Consider the following 13,646-nt stretch of genomic DNA (forward strand, 5'->3'; position numbering starts at 1 on the left):
TTTGCTTAGCAGTGGCGCTTTAGACCAAAGGAAGTCCTAGGCTGATTTATTTTTAATTGGTAGGAAGAAAACCATGGTCCTTTATGGCCTGGTTTTCATTGTCAAGGTTGAGCTTGCGGTCTGTTTCATCAGGAGTCTGAGAAGGTGCAGCCCCTGAACTGAGCACAGGAGGAAAGAGCCACCCTCGGCCTTCAGGCCAGACTTTCCAGGCAGTACAAGACAAAGAATGTAAAATCTCTTGGTGGTTTTTTTTCTTTTTTTTTATATTATATGTCGATGATGTATGTCGATGACGATATTCTGGCTCTTTTGGTTTCAACCAGTGGTTCTCAACCAAGGGCACTTTTGCTACCTGGGGGACATTTGACAATGCCTGGAGGCAATTTTGATTGTCACACTGAGGGGAGGGAGGCATTGCTAGCGAGTGGAGACCAGGGGCTCTGCACGCCGAAGAGTTCCTCCGGGCCCAACGCAGAGGTTGATAATCCCGGATTTTATGACATACGAAGTATGTTGCCAGCTCATAATCTAAAGATCCTCTAGGTTTTCGACTAGTACATGTGAACAAAATTGGTTTCATGTTTTCCTTTATGGAATACACTTTTTGCTTTTTAAATTCATACTAAGGGGAGACTGTTTCAACAATATTCATATACACTTAATTTCTTTTGTCTTCTGTTTTATAGGCTGCTCTCAGCCGGAGCAACCAAAGTGTATGCTATCCTTACCCATGGAATCTTCTCTGGGCCAGCCATTTCCAGAATAAACAATGCCGCCTTCGAGGCTGTTGTCGTCACCAACACAATTCCACAAGAGGAGAAAATGAATCACTGCTCCAAGATCCAGGTACCGTCTACACTGCAGGCCGAACCAAGCAGTGAGGGACCTAGCTCAGATCCCCAAAAATAGCATCGAGTCTTCTGTGTGTGACTACTAAGGCAGATGTCGGCAGAAGTTGCAGCTGCTCGTACTTGAGGTTATAATTCATTTAGATCTCTGAGAAAGGCTGGGGCGGGCAGAAGTCTAAGTTAGAAATAGTAAGGGAATAAAACCACAATAGAAAACCGGTAAGAACCAGGCTGTGCTAAAGCTAAACAGAATTACCATATGACCCAACAGATCTACCTCTAGGTATATACCCCAGAATTTGAAAACAAGTGTTCAAATAAAAACTCGTACACTTGTCTGTAGCAGCCCTATTCACAGTAGTAGCCAAGAGGTTTCTAACTGTCCATCAACAGATGAATGGGCAACCAAAATATTCTCTATCTGTACAATGGAATATCAGTCATTCAGCCTAAAAAGAGGAATTCTGACACGTGCTACAGCATGGATAAACCTCGAAAACATGCTCAGTGAAAGAAGCCAGCCGGCCACAAAAGAACATGATATTTATTGTTTGATCCCACTTATCTGAGGAACCTAGACTAAGCATTCAAATTCATAGAGACAAAGTAAATGGAGGTTGCCACAGGCTCAGGGAGGAGGGATGGGGAGTTAGTGTTTAATGGGGACACGGTTTCTGTTTGGGGTGATGAAAAAGGTTTGGAAACAGATAATAGTGATAGTTACACAACATTGGACATGTCATTAATGCCACCGAATTGTACACTTAAAATGGTTAAAATGGTAATTTTTATGTTGTGTATATTTCACCATAATAAAAAAAAAAATGGAGATAAAAAAAGCAGCAGCAGGCTATGCTGAGGGTCCTCCGAGCTTTGTTCCTTCTTGCCCCTCCTGACTTGGGAGGCCACCAGAGAGCTGGTGATGACCGCTTTACACTGACTGGCCTGAAATAGATCGAAAGGGTCCGAGTCCTCATTTTGCCTCTGACGCAGTGAACCTCGGCAATTCGTTTCATTGCTAGAAGCCCCCATTCCATCCTGAAGGTGGGTCAAAGTGGATCTTCGAATCCATCAGAGAACGAAGCAGTTCATTTGGCATGAAGAGATATGTTTAGAAATGGTCAAAATAGCTCTGCCTTAGATTTTCATGCCTGATTAGCAGTTGTCGAGAGTCAGCAGACTACGGCCCAATCCGGCCCACCATCTGCTTCTGTAAATAAAGCTTTATTGGAACACAGCCATGCCCATTTATTTTTATGTATTATCTATTAGCTGTTCTCACACTACAACAACTCAGTTGAGTCTGGCCTGCAAAACAAAGTTAGAATGTTCATAGCTGTGCTCTTAAATGACAGTCACTGCATTTTCTGAAACCAAAAGAGAGAAAACCTTCGACGTAATGGTCGAATAAAATTAACTTAGAAACGAGCGCCCCGCTTGAAACTAATATCAATAAATAAATAAACAAAACAAGTGCCCCAAGAAAAGGATGTCTCTGGTTAACAGTGGCCTTGAAAAGCCTTTGGGTACTTGCGTTGAAAATCTCGCTTCCAGAATCCTCTAGGGGTTTGGTTTCACAGGGCCTAATTTGAAGGTAGACCCAAAGCATCTGTCCTCTCCAGAGAAGTAGCTATGGGAAGTCTTGACAGTCGTACAGCTTACAGCTGGAGAAATTGTAGGGTTTCTGGCTTTCGTGTTTTTAATGAAATGTGACTGAGATGCCTTCCTTTCCTCTCGCCTCTTCTTTTTGGTGTTTAGGTCATTGACATTTCGATGATCTTGGCTGAGGCGATCCGAAGGACCCACAACGGTGAATCTGTCTCTTACCTGTTCAGCCACGTCCCGCTATAAATGCACACGATAGGAGTGTGGAGCGAGCCTGCTAGCATCTGAGTAGTATGCGTTTATCTGATTTTTAAGCTTTAGGACTTAGCAATTAGAACGCAAAAGCATCAGATCTTTATATGTTCCAAAATCCGTTGTTTTCCCCTTCTAAAGCTCCAGACCGTTATTATTTCCAGTTTGGGAGGAAGGTGGCAGTTATTTGACCTGTGAACTGTCATAAATGAGAAATATTTTTGTCATCTTGACTTGTTCTGATAGGGGACCTTTTCTTTTATTCTGTCAGTGTTTTACGGCCATAGCTTTATAATTCCGTTGTGGAAGTTCATAGTTTATATTTAGGGTTGCCAAAGGTGACTTTAGGATAAAGCTTTCTATGTAGATATATAACAATAATGCCTATGGACGTTTGGGTAAAACCCTGTACAGTATGAGCCCTTAAACTGTAAGAAAACCTTAGAAAAATGTATAATACCGTGGATTTCGAATTTATTTTATTTTTTTAGTAACTGGGTTCCAAATAAACCATTTCGGTTTTTGTGCTTAATCTGGACCAAATTTTATATAGTTTAAGATGGCCACTGACACATTTTTGGGTAAACATTAGACATGCCACAGGCTATGTAGTTCAGTATCTTTTTTTATTACCACTTCTGAAAAGCATCTCATAACTATCACCTACCTGAAACGTCACGTTCTAAAATTTCCAAAATTATGTGCAGCGATAGATCTGATCTAGAAACCATTTTGAGATAGTGTCTGCTCTCACTGACACATTAATGCTCGCCTCTGTCCATCCCAGGTGGACAGTCCTTTGGGTACCTCTTGTCCTTTTAGGTCCCATTTTTTTAGCTCTAGCTTTTACTTTGCCTTTTTTCCAATAATTTCACGTGGTAGATTTCCACCAGAACAAAACTCCTCTAAGTCCCCTCAGGTTTACTAATCTGAGCGTAATTTCGCTTTCGATGTAAACACAAAAGTGAATTTTTGTGAGTGACCCCGAATGCATATTTAAACATCATCTTAATAGTTTTGATTTAATGTTCTTTTGCCTGTTTAAATCAAAAGTACCAAGTCTTCTAGGCAACTGATTATTTTAGCTAAAGTTGTTACTTGAAAAATGTGGGTAAGAAAGGCCTGTGAAAAAGTACAGATAAGTAAACATTAGTTATTCCCTTAAGATCCTATTCAAATAGGGGCCCAAGGAGTGACTCTGGAGGGGGAGATGGCTCTCTCCGCGAGATGGCCCTTGATGACATCCTCCAAAGTGAGGTGTCCCCCGACTGCGGCAGAAGGCAAGCCTTACACATTGGTGGGCAACCTACTGAATTCTCCAGCCCCGAAAGAAGAGAATTTGCCTGCATAAAATAACAAACAACAGTCTCTCCCTTCTGCCAAATCTCAAAACTTGAGAATAAATTCCTTAATCTAAATTCTGCAAGTGGAAAAATAAAATCTTTTTAAGTCATTAACAAGTATAACCATCTTTAAGGTTTCAAACTTCCCTACGGCAAGTTTGAATCGAAGTTAAAAAGTATCATTTTAGTGGTTGCAGAAATGAGCATTTAGTTAGACCTTAAAATGGTTTTTGAGGAAAAATATTGTAACCTGGTAAAGCCAGCTGTGCCATATGGATTGACTATATTTAGAAAGAGTTAACTTGAGATATGTAAAGAGCTTATTTAGATGCCATTTACTTTTAATTTTTGATAAATGAGTGATATCTCTATTTCTTACAATTTTTGTGCATAGGGAAATGAAATGTAGTTAGGAACAAGCAAACAGTTTGGCATACAAGTGTAGACATGCTGACATGACTAAAACCAGTCCATTTAAAAGTAATCATTTCAATTAAGATTTAGAGTAAAATAGCTAGTTTAAAAATAATCCGAAGGTAAAAGAAAAATCTTTATTGTCATTCTCTGAATTAAGAACTGATTGATGATCGTTATTGAGCACCGCTTTTGTGTTTAAAAGTACTTCTAATACATTGATTAGACTTCGCCATGCACAGTGGCAGTATAGACCTTAGCTGGTGGGTGATTTCAGTTCGACAAAGATGAGGAAGATGGCTTCCAGGCAGCCTCTTCCCAGAACTCGAGCTTCCCTTGCTGGTATGGAAACATTTAAGTGAAACTGTTGAATATATATTGGTCCCGTCCAGCTCTGCTGAATGGAGGCAGACTCGGCATGCATCTGGCCAAAAGGGGAGCCAGAGCAATGTGAATACACCAGAGTCACTCGGCCTCCAACTTAATCCACTTACAGATATTCAGATTATAACTGTCCTTTGTCGGGTGGGATGTCAACTAGATTCAGCACTATATTATTTGCAGTGCTTGTATTGGCTTAGAACATAGGATTTTAAGATCTTCCAACACTGTACTAAAACATTTCAATAAAATCATACTGCTTCTTTCAAAGTTTTTATCATCATTGTGGAGTCATGTGTTTTGATGGGGTGTACCTGAAAATGTGTGCTGCCTCACGAGTGTAGCCTAGCGTGTAAAAGTACAGAAAAGACAGAAACTTGTTGAAGTCAGCTCTCCTCCACTTCGAAGGTACCTCCAAAGGGGTGATCAGTAGTCTCCTTGCCCCAGAGCATAACAGCGGTGCCACATAAGGCATCCAAGTTGGGAATTCTAGATGTTTCTATAAAATCAAAGATCGCACTTTGCTGTGTGTTTACACAGCAAAGTCGTAATGTTCGGTATCTATAGATTGGAGTAGACCAGACTTAAATGTAGACTCCAGAGAAGTTTTGATTTCAGAAGCTGCAAGAAGAGTTTCCTGCTCCCATAAAACAACTAACTATTCAGTGATACTTTAAGTCACTCTCGTGGGGACAGTGAATTGTTAATTATATTCTCCCAGTCAAGCCCAGCTGTGGATAACAGAGTGGCAACATTTTTAAGTCCCAGTGAAATCTAAAGAACTAAAACCAAATCCGTCCTGGAAGATCACAGTTTACAGTCTGAGAGAATGTGATAGAATGTACCAGAGGGCAGGGAAAAATGAAGGAGAGGTGGAAGCACCAAAAACACTTCAATCCCACCGAATAATGCTGTCACACCTCTTCAAAAGTGTTCCATATGGCAGGTCCTACAACATCCAGCAGCTGACAGGCTAAGTGGGGATAGGCTAAGTGTCAAAGGGAAAGATGAACTACCGAGGGGTTCAGAGGCTCAGTCAGGCTGGGGAGATCAGAAGGGCGTTTGTGAAGGGACTGCCATTACTGGTGGTACTTCACGGCAGAATTTTTCAGAATCAGATGGCTGTATTCCAGCACAGACTAGCAATCCAGCGTAGGGTGTGATATACATTTGAGTGAGGCGAGCCAATGAAGGTGGAAGTTAGGGCGGGGGCTGGAAGCTGCTACCACATCCTTCCTGTACGTTGCGTGGCGAAGTCAACAGTCCTCACTGCAGTTCTCCACTGCAGTGAGAACTGATTGCTTTGGACATTAACTGCAATTTTCAGAGCAGTCATCTTAAATCTTCCCTTTGAAAGAATAGGTAGGTGTGAAGAAGCACGATTTTCACGCATTTACTAGGTGTTAAAGCCATGTGCCTGTGAGCTAGTCACAAACATGATCCCTTCACCCAGGGGTTCATTGTCCTGGCATGTGACCATCTCCGTCAAGGGTAGCATTTGGTGATGACAAATATCTGCATGTTGAAAATACTTTAAACGGGCTGTAGAAACGTAGAAACTAGTTCCTGATATGCTACTAGCAGGCTGTGTGACCTTGGGGAAATGTCTACACCACTCTGAGTCTGAGCATGCAAAAATGAGAGGGTGGGTGAGTGCTGAGGGCCCCGGCAGTTTTAATACGCTACAATGTCCTCGATTTAGTGGGACTGTTTCCACTCAACTGAAGATTGTGGTTCCAGTGAGGCAAAGACGGTCACTTCCCCATCACGTGAACAGCTTGTTTTGGCTGGCAGGAGACTTTCTCAATTTTAACACTGGAAGTCCTGCATCCCAGGAAACCCCTCAGTCCTAGGCAAACCGGAACGCCTGGTCACCCTAGTTCTCTCTTCTAAGGTAGCTGGTTCTGGATTCTCAGTGCCACCTTGGTTAAGAAATCCCATGATCGCAGCTCTGGTCTTATGCCAGTTGCAACAAAAGCAGGTTAGATGACGAACTCAACAATGCGCCAACAATCTCTGTTCTTTTTAAACCCGTTTTCAAGTAACGAGGAGCTGAAGAGCTGTACTCAAAAATAGAAAAAGGGACACCTTTAGGAATGTGTTCAAGACCCAGCTTGATTGCCAGTCCTTTAATACAGCTGCCTTTACTGCCATAAGGGGTCTTTGAGATTCCAGGGGACCGTCCGGGCAGAAGACAGTGTATCCGAATGTTCGCTGATGAACGTCGCTCTTCCATGCATTGAGGGTTCTTACTTCTTTGAGCGTTTGGCCATCTGTGCCTGGGGATGCATAATTCTCTGAGTTTCCCTAGACAGAGAGTGTTTAGTATCTTGCATCGAAGCCAAGGCTGACCATGACTTACAGAAACATTTTGAAGACTAAAACTGAATTTGTGTCACTCTTAAAAATCATCAGAGTGATTCTTCGGGGCCACATTTTGATGTACAGTTGCTATAGAGTGAACTCAGGAAGTGCCACCGATATGTGCTCATCTGAGGAACCAAGGGAAGGACCCTAAACTTCTATAAGCCTCAGAATATTCTAGGACCAGGGCTACAGGGCAGTCTCCTAAGGTATTGAAAGGGACAGGCCCCTCCCAGCAGCAACGGAGCATTCATTCTCCAGTGACTGCATTCATGGCCTTCAAAGAGCAACACTTCCGGGAAAGACAAAATTCGTGGACAGTGTCCTGTGAATTGAGACATGGAGAAAAAGCAGTTGGCACCATAAGACTGGTTTTTGGTGAGTCTGTAATTCCTTACTCACTTGGCATTGGTGTTGACATAAACGCAGTTTTGACCCTTGTAATGTGGAGTTTTATTACATGCGTGCAAGTTAGGCACTGTAACCCATTCGAGAAATACCACTCGCTTCTCTGTGTTTTCACTCTTGTGAACGTTTTGGCTCAGACAGATGTCCAATGGACAACTCATTATTTGTAGTCTTCTGGCTTGTCTTGACCCTTCCTTCCACGTGCAAAGTGAAGGAGTGGGTCTCATTTCTTTCATTCTCTCACTCATTCTTTATGAAGTACGTACTACGAGTCCATCGTGTTAGGGTGGGGCTTTGATATAACTACAAGATAGATAAAATGCACGACTAAGGCTTACAGGTGGCAGGCTAACTTGTTAGCTTGCAAGTAAAGTAAACTCGCAGGCCTTTCACAGTTCATGATTTTTTTCACCAGTTGTTTGAATATAGGGCCATGACCCCTTGAGTATGAGTCCAATGATAGCTGTCTCCCACAAACCACATCTGAAATACACTATTATCTATTTTTTTTTTTGAACTGGATGAGAACTTCAAAACATGCACAGCGATCTGAGTACAGAATCCTTCCAGATATTTCCCCCTGTATAGTTATCTTACGTACATCTAATCCGATAGCTGTATCAGGATTCTTCAGAGAGACTGAACCAACAGAAGATATATAGATACAGATATATAGAAATAGATATAGATGTGGATTTACTTAAGTAGTTGGCTCACACAATTGTGAGGGCTTGCAAATCTGAAATCTGTAGGGCAGATGGTAGGCTGGAAACTCAGGCAGGATTTCTATGTTACAGTCTTGAGGCAAAATTCCTTCTCTGGGGAATCCGTTTTTACTCTTAAGGCCTTCAACTGATTTGATGAGACGCACTCACATTATCAAGTACAATCTCTTTTATTTAAAGTTAATTGTAAAGGTTAATCACATCTACAAAAAACTTCACAGCAACATATGGATGAGCGTTTGACCACATTGAGCCCTATAGCCTAGCCAAGTTGACACATAGAATGAACCATCACCATAGCCTTTTTCTTTTTTAAGCAATTTACTTGGGCTGTCTTTCCAAAACATTCAACTCAGTCTCTTCTTATATTTGAGCTATAGTATTACAATTAAAAACATAACTGGTATAAAAAGGTTTAGAAACAAATACAACTGAATCTTGGAGATCAGCTCAATTGGTAGACGCAGACAGGCATACGTACTAGTAGCCTACCAACATGAGACGTTACATAGGTCCAGGAGATCAGTCCACATTTTTTTTTTACAGAAGGAAAGGAGAATGCAGCAGGTTAACCAATCATTTCAAATAGAGGTCAGTCAAGAGAGCTTCTGTTCCTGTTGGTCTGAAGTTTGTCTGTCAATTAGAAATAAGCAGCACTGAAAACTCCCAATACCCAAGCCTCACCCAAGAGTAGTTAAATCAGAATCTTTGGTTGCCAGGCATCATGATTCTTGTCCGATGCGCAGCCAAGATTGAGAACTTCCGGTTTAAGGTCATGGCCACGAAGCTCTTAAGGTCTGCTTCCTCCTCCCAACATGTAAGTGTATCGGCTTTGGGATACTACATTTAGAAAGCAAAAGAGCAAAAAGTACATACAAGAACAAAGTGCCACAATTAATTCCACAAATCGGTACAAATCAGTGCCTATATTTTGGAGAATTTAAAAACGTTTTCTCTTTAGTTAGCATTCCTACGGGTGGAATAGCTCTATTAGAGCAATGCCTATTTTAAATTCTGGTCTATTTTAATTGTTTGCCAGAAAAGGTTGTATCAATTTTAACTCCCACCGAAAGTCCCTAAATGCCGGCCAACACTGGATTGACAAATCTTTTTCCCTTTTTTCAATGTGGTAATTTAAAAATACTGAGATGTTTTATTTGCATTTCTGTAAAACTTTATTTTATTGACTACAAATATTTTACTTTATAAGATCTATAAAGTAATGTAATGTAAATATTATATAGCTATATCCAACCTTGTTAATCATCACGTATTACTGCAATAATATTTTTCTATTTTTCGATTACTGATTATAAAATAATATATATCTCCTGAAGAAATTTGGGTAAATACAAGGACAAGAAATGAAAAAAAAGATTGTTCATAATTATTTGGCTATAACAATGGCTAAAAGTGTAGCATATATAACCAAACAAGTATTTGTTTTCAAACATTTTTCATTTACACTTAGCATCTTTTTTCATGTCGTTCAGTGTTCTAATATGTGACTTTCAGAGGCTGCATAGTAGTTTAAAGTAATATGTGTTAAATTCGGTATCCTTCAAAGAATCTGAAACAACAAATCTTGACTTAAATACTAATCCCTTTACCTTCCTCTTGTATGCATCACAAGTGGTAGACTGACAGTTTGGTGGCTCCCCGTGAACCATGGCTCCCAATATTTATGCTTGTGTGGAGTACCCTCCCTTACTGACTCTGGGTTTGGCCAATAGGACGTTAGCAAGGATGATGCAAGGAAGGACTTGTGCTTGCATATTGGCTTGTCTCTATTGAAATGTTCTCTCCTAGTATCTAACCACCATGAAAAGAAGCCCAAGCTAGCTAGACACGTGGAAAGAAAAAGAGCAAGAGGTCACAGTCTCCCCACCTTCCGCACTGGGGCACCAGACATGTGAACAAAGCCATTTGACTACAACCTCATGGTAGACCCCAAATGAGCCCAACAGAAGAAGTGCCAACCCACGGAACGGTCCACACGTAAAATGCTTGCTATTTTAAGCAGATATGTTTTGGAGTAGTTTGTGACACGGCGATAGATCATTGAAACATGGCAGCATCTAATATGAAAAGTTGCATCAAATATAGAAAACAAATCTTTAGAATCATAAACTCACAAAAGACTTTTTTTGTTATTATATGCTTAAATTGCCGAGGTCCTGGCTGATTGGATGAATGCAGAAAGAACATGGGCAGCGGAGTCAAAAAAACATGAAATGTAACCCAGTTTTGTGTATTGCAAGATATATGACTCCTTGGAGTATCAGCTGCTTTGTAGGCAAATAAGGTTTTAACACCAGCTACCTTGCAGATGTTTTATACTTAAGCTCTGTGAGTGACGCTGCTTCTAACTCAATAGAATCATAAACAGGATGAAGGAATGTACAGGTGTGAGTTAACCTTTTTATTAGAAAGCCATGTCTCTCAAACCGAAGAGAGCATTCTTTCCACTATACCTCACTACTAATGAATTTACTTAGGGGTCTACGGAAACCAGATGGCGTGATAGAGTCTCTGTGATGCCCACCTGGCAAAACTGCTTCTGATTTTTCAAGGTGGCGGGCAGACTGCTTGAAGACCATTACATCCATAAATAGCCTTTCCTCTTTTTAACCAAGTCATCTATTCCATTATTTGCATGAGGGGCCTTTTTTTTTTCAAAGCATCTGACCCTTTGGACTCATCTAGTGAACTCTAATACTTACATGGGACCAGTCCGCAACAGGAAAGTAGGTTTTTATTACATGAATTTGCATATCCTGTCAAGGACAGCTTCAGAACACTTTCATTTCAAGGTTAAATGAAACTTACAGGAATAAGCACAGAGGTGCTTCACAGTTCAGTCAGTTAAAAGAGGGGATAAGAAAGGAAAGACAGGTTAATTGTGACAGGGGACTTTACAATGCTGAAAATATACCGTATACAAAGGAACTAGGTAGCCTGCGTTCTATTTCCATGTGTCATTTACAAAGAGCAGATTCGTGGTTTCTGCAAATTTCTAGTAAGGAATATTATTTGAAAAACATTCGTGGTTGTATCTAACTCAAAGGGTTAAAACTTTGGACTTGTTATGAAAATACCTATAACATCCTCTCTCCTTTTCATCAAACGGACCCTGATTTTCAGCATCCAAGACTGGAAACAGCCAGCAGAAAGCGGGAAAGCAGTGGGGTCAGTACCTATCTGTCACTCACATGCTCTCCCAAGTCGAGCAAGTCGCATAGGGAAACATTAAGGGGTTGTACTTCCCCATGCTGGGAGCACAGCATCAGGCGGACTGGAGCAATTTGCTTAAGGGATTTGTTCAGGTTCCCATCAGCTGCAGGAGAGTATGTGTGATGCTAAGGTTCTACTGAACCACTCTGAGGTCTAAGCCGAAATCAAATGACAGAGCCGGGGCCCAAAGTGGGCTTCTGTCCATAGCTCTGTACTTGTCAACCACCATTGTGAATGCCGACTCAAGCCTGGCCTTTCTTTTCATTCCAGAGGCTTAATCCCAAGAGTCCCTCAATGTTTAAATCTCTAGATTACCATGACACTAAACTAGGGCTGCCAGATAAAATACGGGATCTACGATTAAATTTGAAATTCAGATAAACGACAAATCATTTTTTAGTATAAGCATGTCCCAAAATTTGCCAAACTTAGCGACCCTCCACTAAAGCTTTAAGTACCCACCAAGGGCTGTTCCTGATCCTTTTTATTTCCACCAAAAGAGAAAAAAAAGAAATGCAATGAGACTTAGAAAACTGAGTATGAGGCAGCCCGGCCAAACGAGAGGCTTGTTCTCACGAGATAAATAGGAGAACTCTGTCGTCTTCATCCAACAACTTCTCTTGAGTTAATTAACCTGCACGAGACCGGGCCAACAATGTGGCCCTCTTCTGGGTCATCCCTCACACTGAGTAGTTCACTGGGACCACAACTGAGTCTTCAGCAGAAGGTCTTTCGTAGATTCAAGGTTAGTCATTGTGCCACTGCTTGTGATGCCGAAGATCTGAAACAATCCAGATGCCCGTCAGTAGAGAGATGGTTAAGAAAATTGCAGAATGTCCAGACCATGCAGCACTTTCTAGCTATGAGGAAAGAATGAGGATGCTTCCTGGACGCAGATGTAGGAGGGACTCCCCATGAAGAAAGCGAGTGAGGAACAAAGTGTGTGCTAACAAAGCGTACATGTGGGTACGACGGGGGTGTGGGGGGAGGGGATGAGAATGTGAAGAAACTGGAATGATAAATAAGGAACTTAGAACGGTTTCAGGTGGGGCTGGGGCTGGGGTGGAATTGGGTGCATGGTGCATAAGGAAAGCGGAAGAGTGGTTGACTCCGTGTCCATGTGCGTGTGCGTGTACACGTGCGTGTGTGTGCAGAAGAGACTGTACCCAGCAGGCCCGAGACGGCTGCGTGGAGAGGACTGCTTCCGGACTTGGCCTTTGACTGGCATCTGAGAACCTGGATTTCTCGTTGGTTCCCGCCATCCCCAGAACTGGTAACAGTGGCTCGCTGTGGCTAAACTGTTTTTGTAAACACGATGCTTCGTGCTGCACATCTGTTTTCCTTCTGGAAGTCTAGAATTTAGGTATATGCCAGGCAGAGGGCTCCTATGTGACTGGACTCCAATAGACGCCCCGAGTGCTGAGTGTCTAATGAACTTCCCTGGTAGACGACATTCTGTACGTGTCTTCTCAGCTGGTTGCTGGGGGATTAAGTGCGTCCTGAGCTTGTGCCAGGTCTTTTCTGGTCACTGCTCTGCATACCTTTTCCCTGTGCTGATGTTGGTTCGTATCCTTTCACTGTAATGAGTTAGCTATGAGGCCGAGTCCTGTGGGTCCTCCTTGGGAATCAGTAAACCTAGGGATGCTTTTGGGGGGATACTTGACACCATGGTATCTCTCATTCTCTCTCCTCCTCCTCTCTCCTTCTCTTTTTCTATTTATATATACATATATATGTGTGTGTATATATGTATATACACATATATCTGTACCACATGAATATATATTTATTAAAATAAAAGAAAAATGAAAGTTTTTTACTTTTTATTTGCTTAACTGAGAGCCCCTTTCACTCTATCTCCCTTCCTTCTTTCCTTCTTTCCTTTTCTTTTTTTTTCACCCTAAACTATGAATTTTCTATTAAAATTAAAGAAAAAGTTAAAAGGCTATTGCGTTGCCTTATATTTGCCTAACTAAAAGCCCCATTCAAAATGTTTTCAGAGAGAGAAATAGAAACAGAGACAGAGAAAGAAAGAGAGAAATGAAAGGAACAAAGAATAACACAAATTTCAC

At 41.4% G+C, this 13,646-nt stretch overlaps 1 protein-coding gene across 1 annotated transcript in view; it reads left to right on the forward strand.

Annotated features, from left to right (window-relative positions):
* Nucleotides 1-5,113, forward strand: part of PRPS2 (phosphoribosyl pyrophosphate synthetase 2) — a 32,747-nt gene extending 27,634 nt beyond the window's left edge. Inside the window, exons 7-8 of the mRNA XM_023532345.1 lie at nucleotides 628-846; nucleotides 2,607-5,113. Of these exons, the coding sequence (XP_023388113.1) occupies nucleotides 628-846; nucleotides 2,607-2,699 (312 nt within the window). The 3' untranslated portion in view covers nucleotides 2,700-5,113. The remainder of the gene's footprint in view (nucleotides 1-627; nucleotides 847-2,606) is intronic.
* The last annotated feature ends 8,533 nt before the right edge of the window (nucleotides 5,114-13,646 follow it).

The sequence above is a fragment of the Pteropus vampyrus genome, unplaced genomic scaffold (genome assembly GCF_000151845.1).
Source record: "Pteropus vampyrus isolate Shadow unplaced genomic scaffold, Pvam_2.0 Scaffold81, whole genome shotgun sequence".
NCBI classification, from domain to species: domain Eukaryota; kingdom Metazoa; phylum Chordata; class Mammalia; order Chiroptera; family Pteropodidae; genus Pteropus; species Pteropus vampyrus.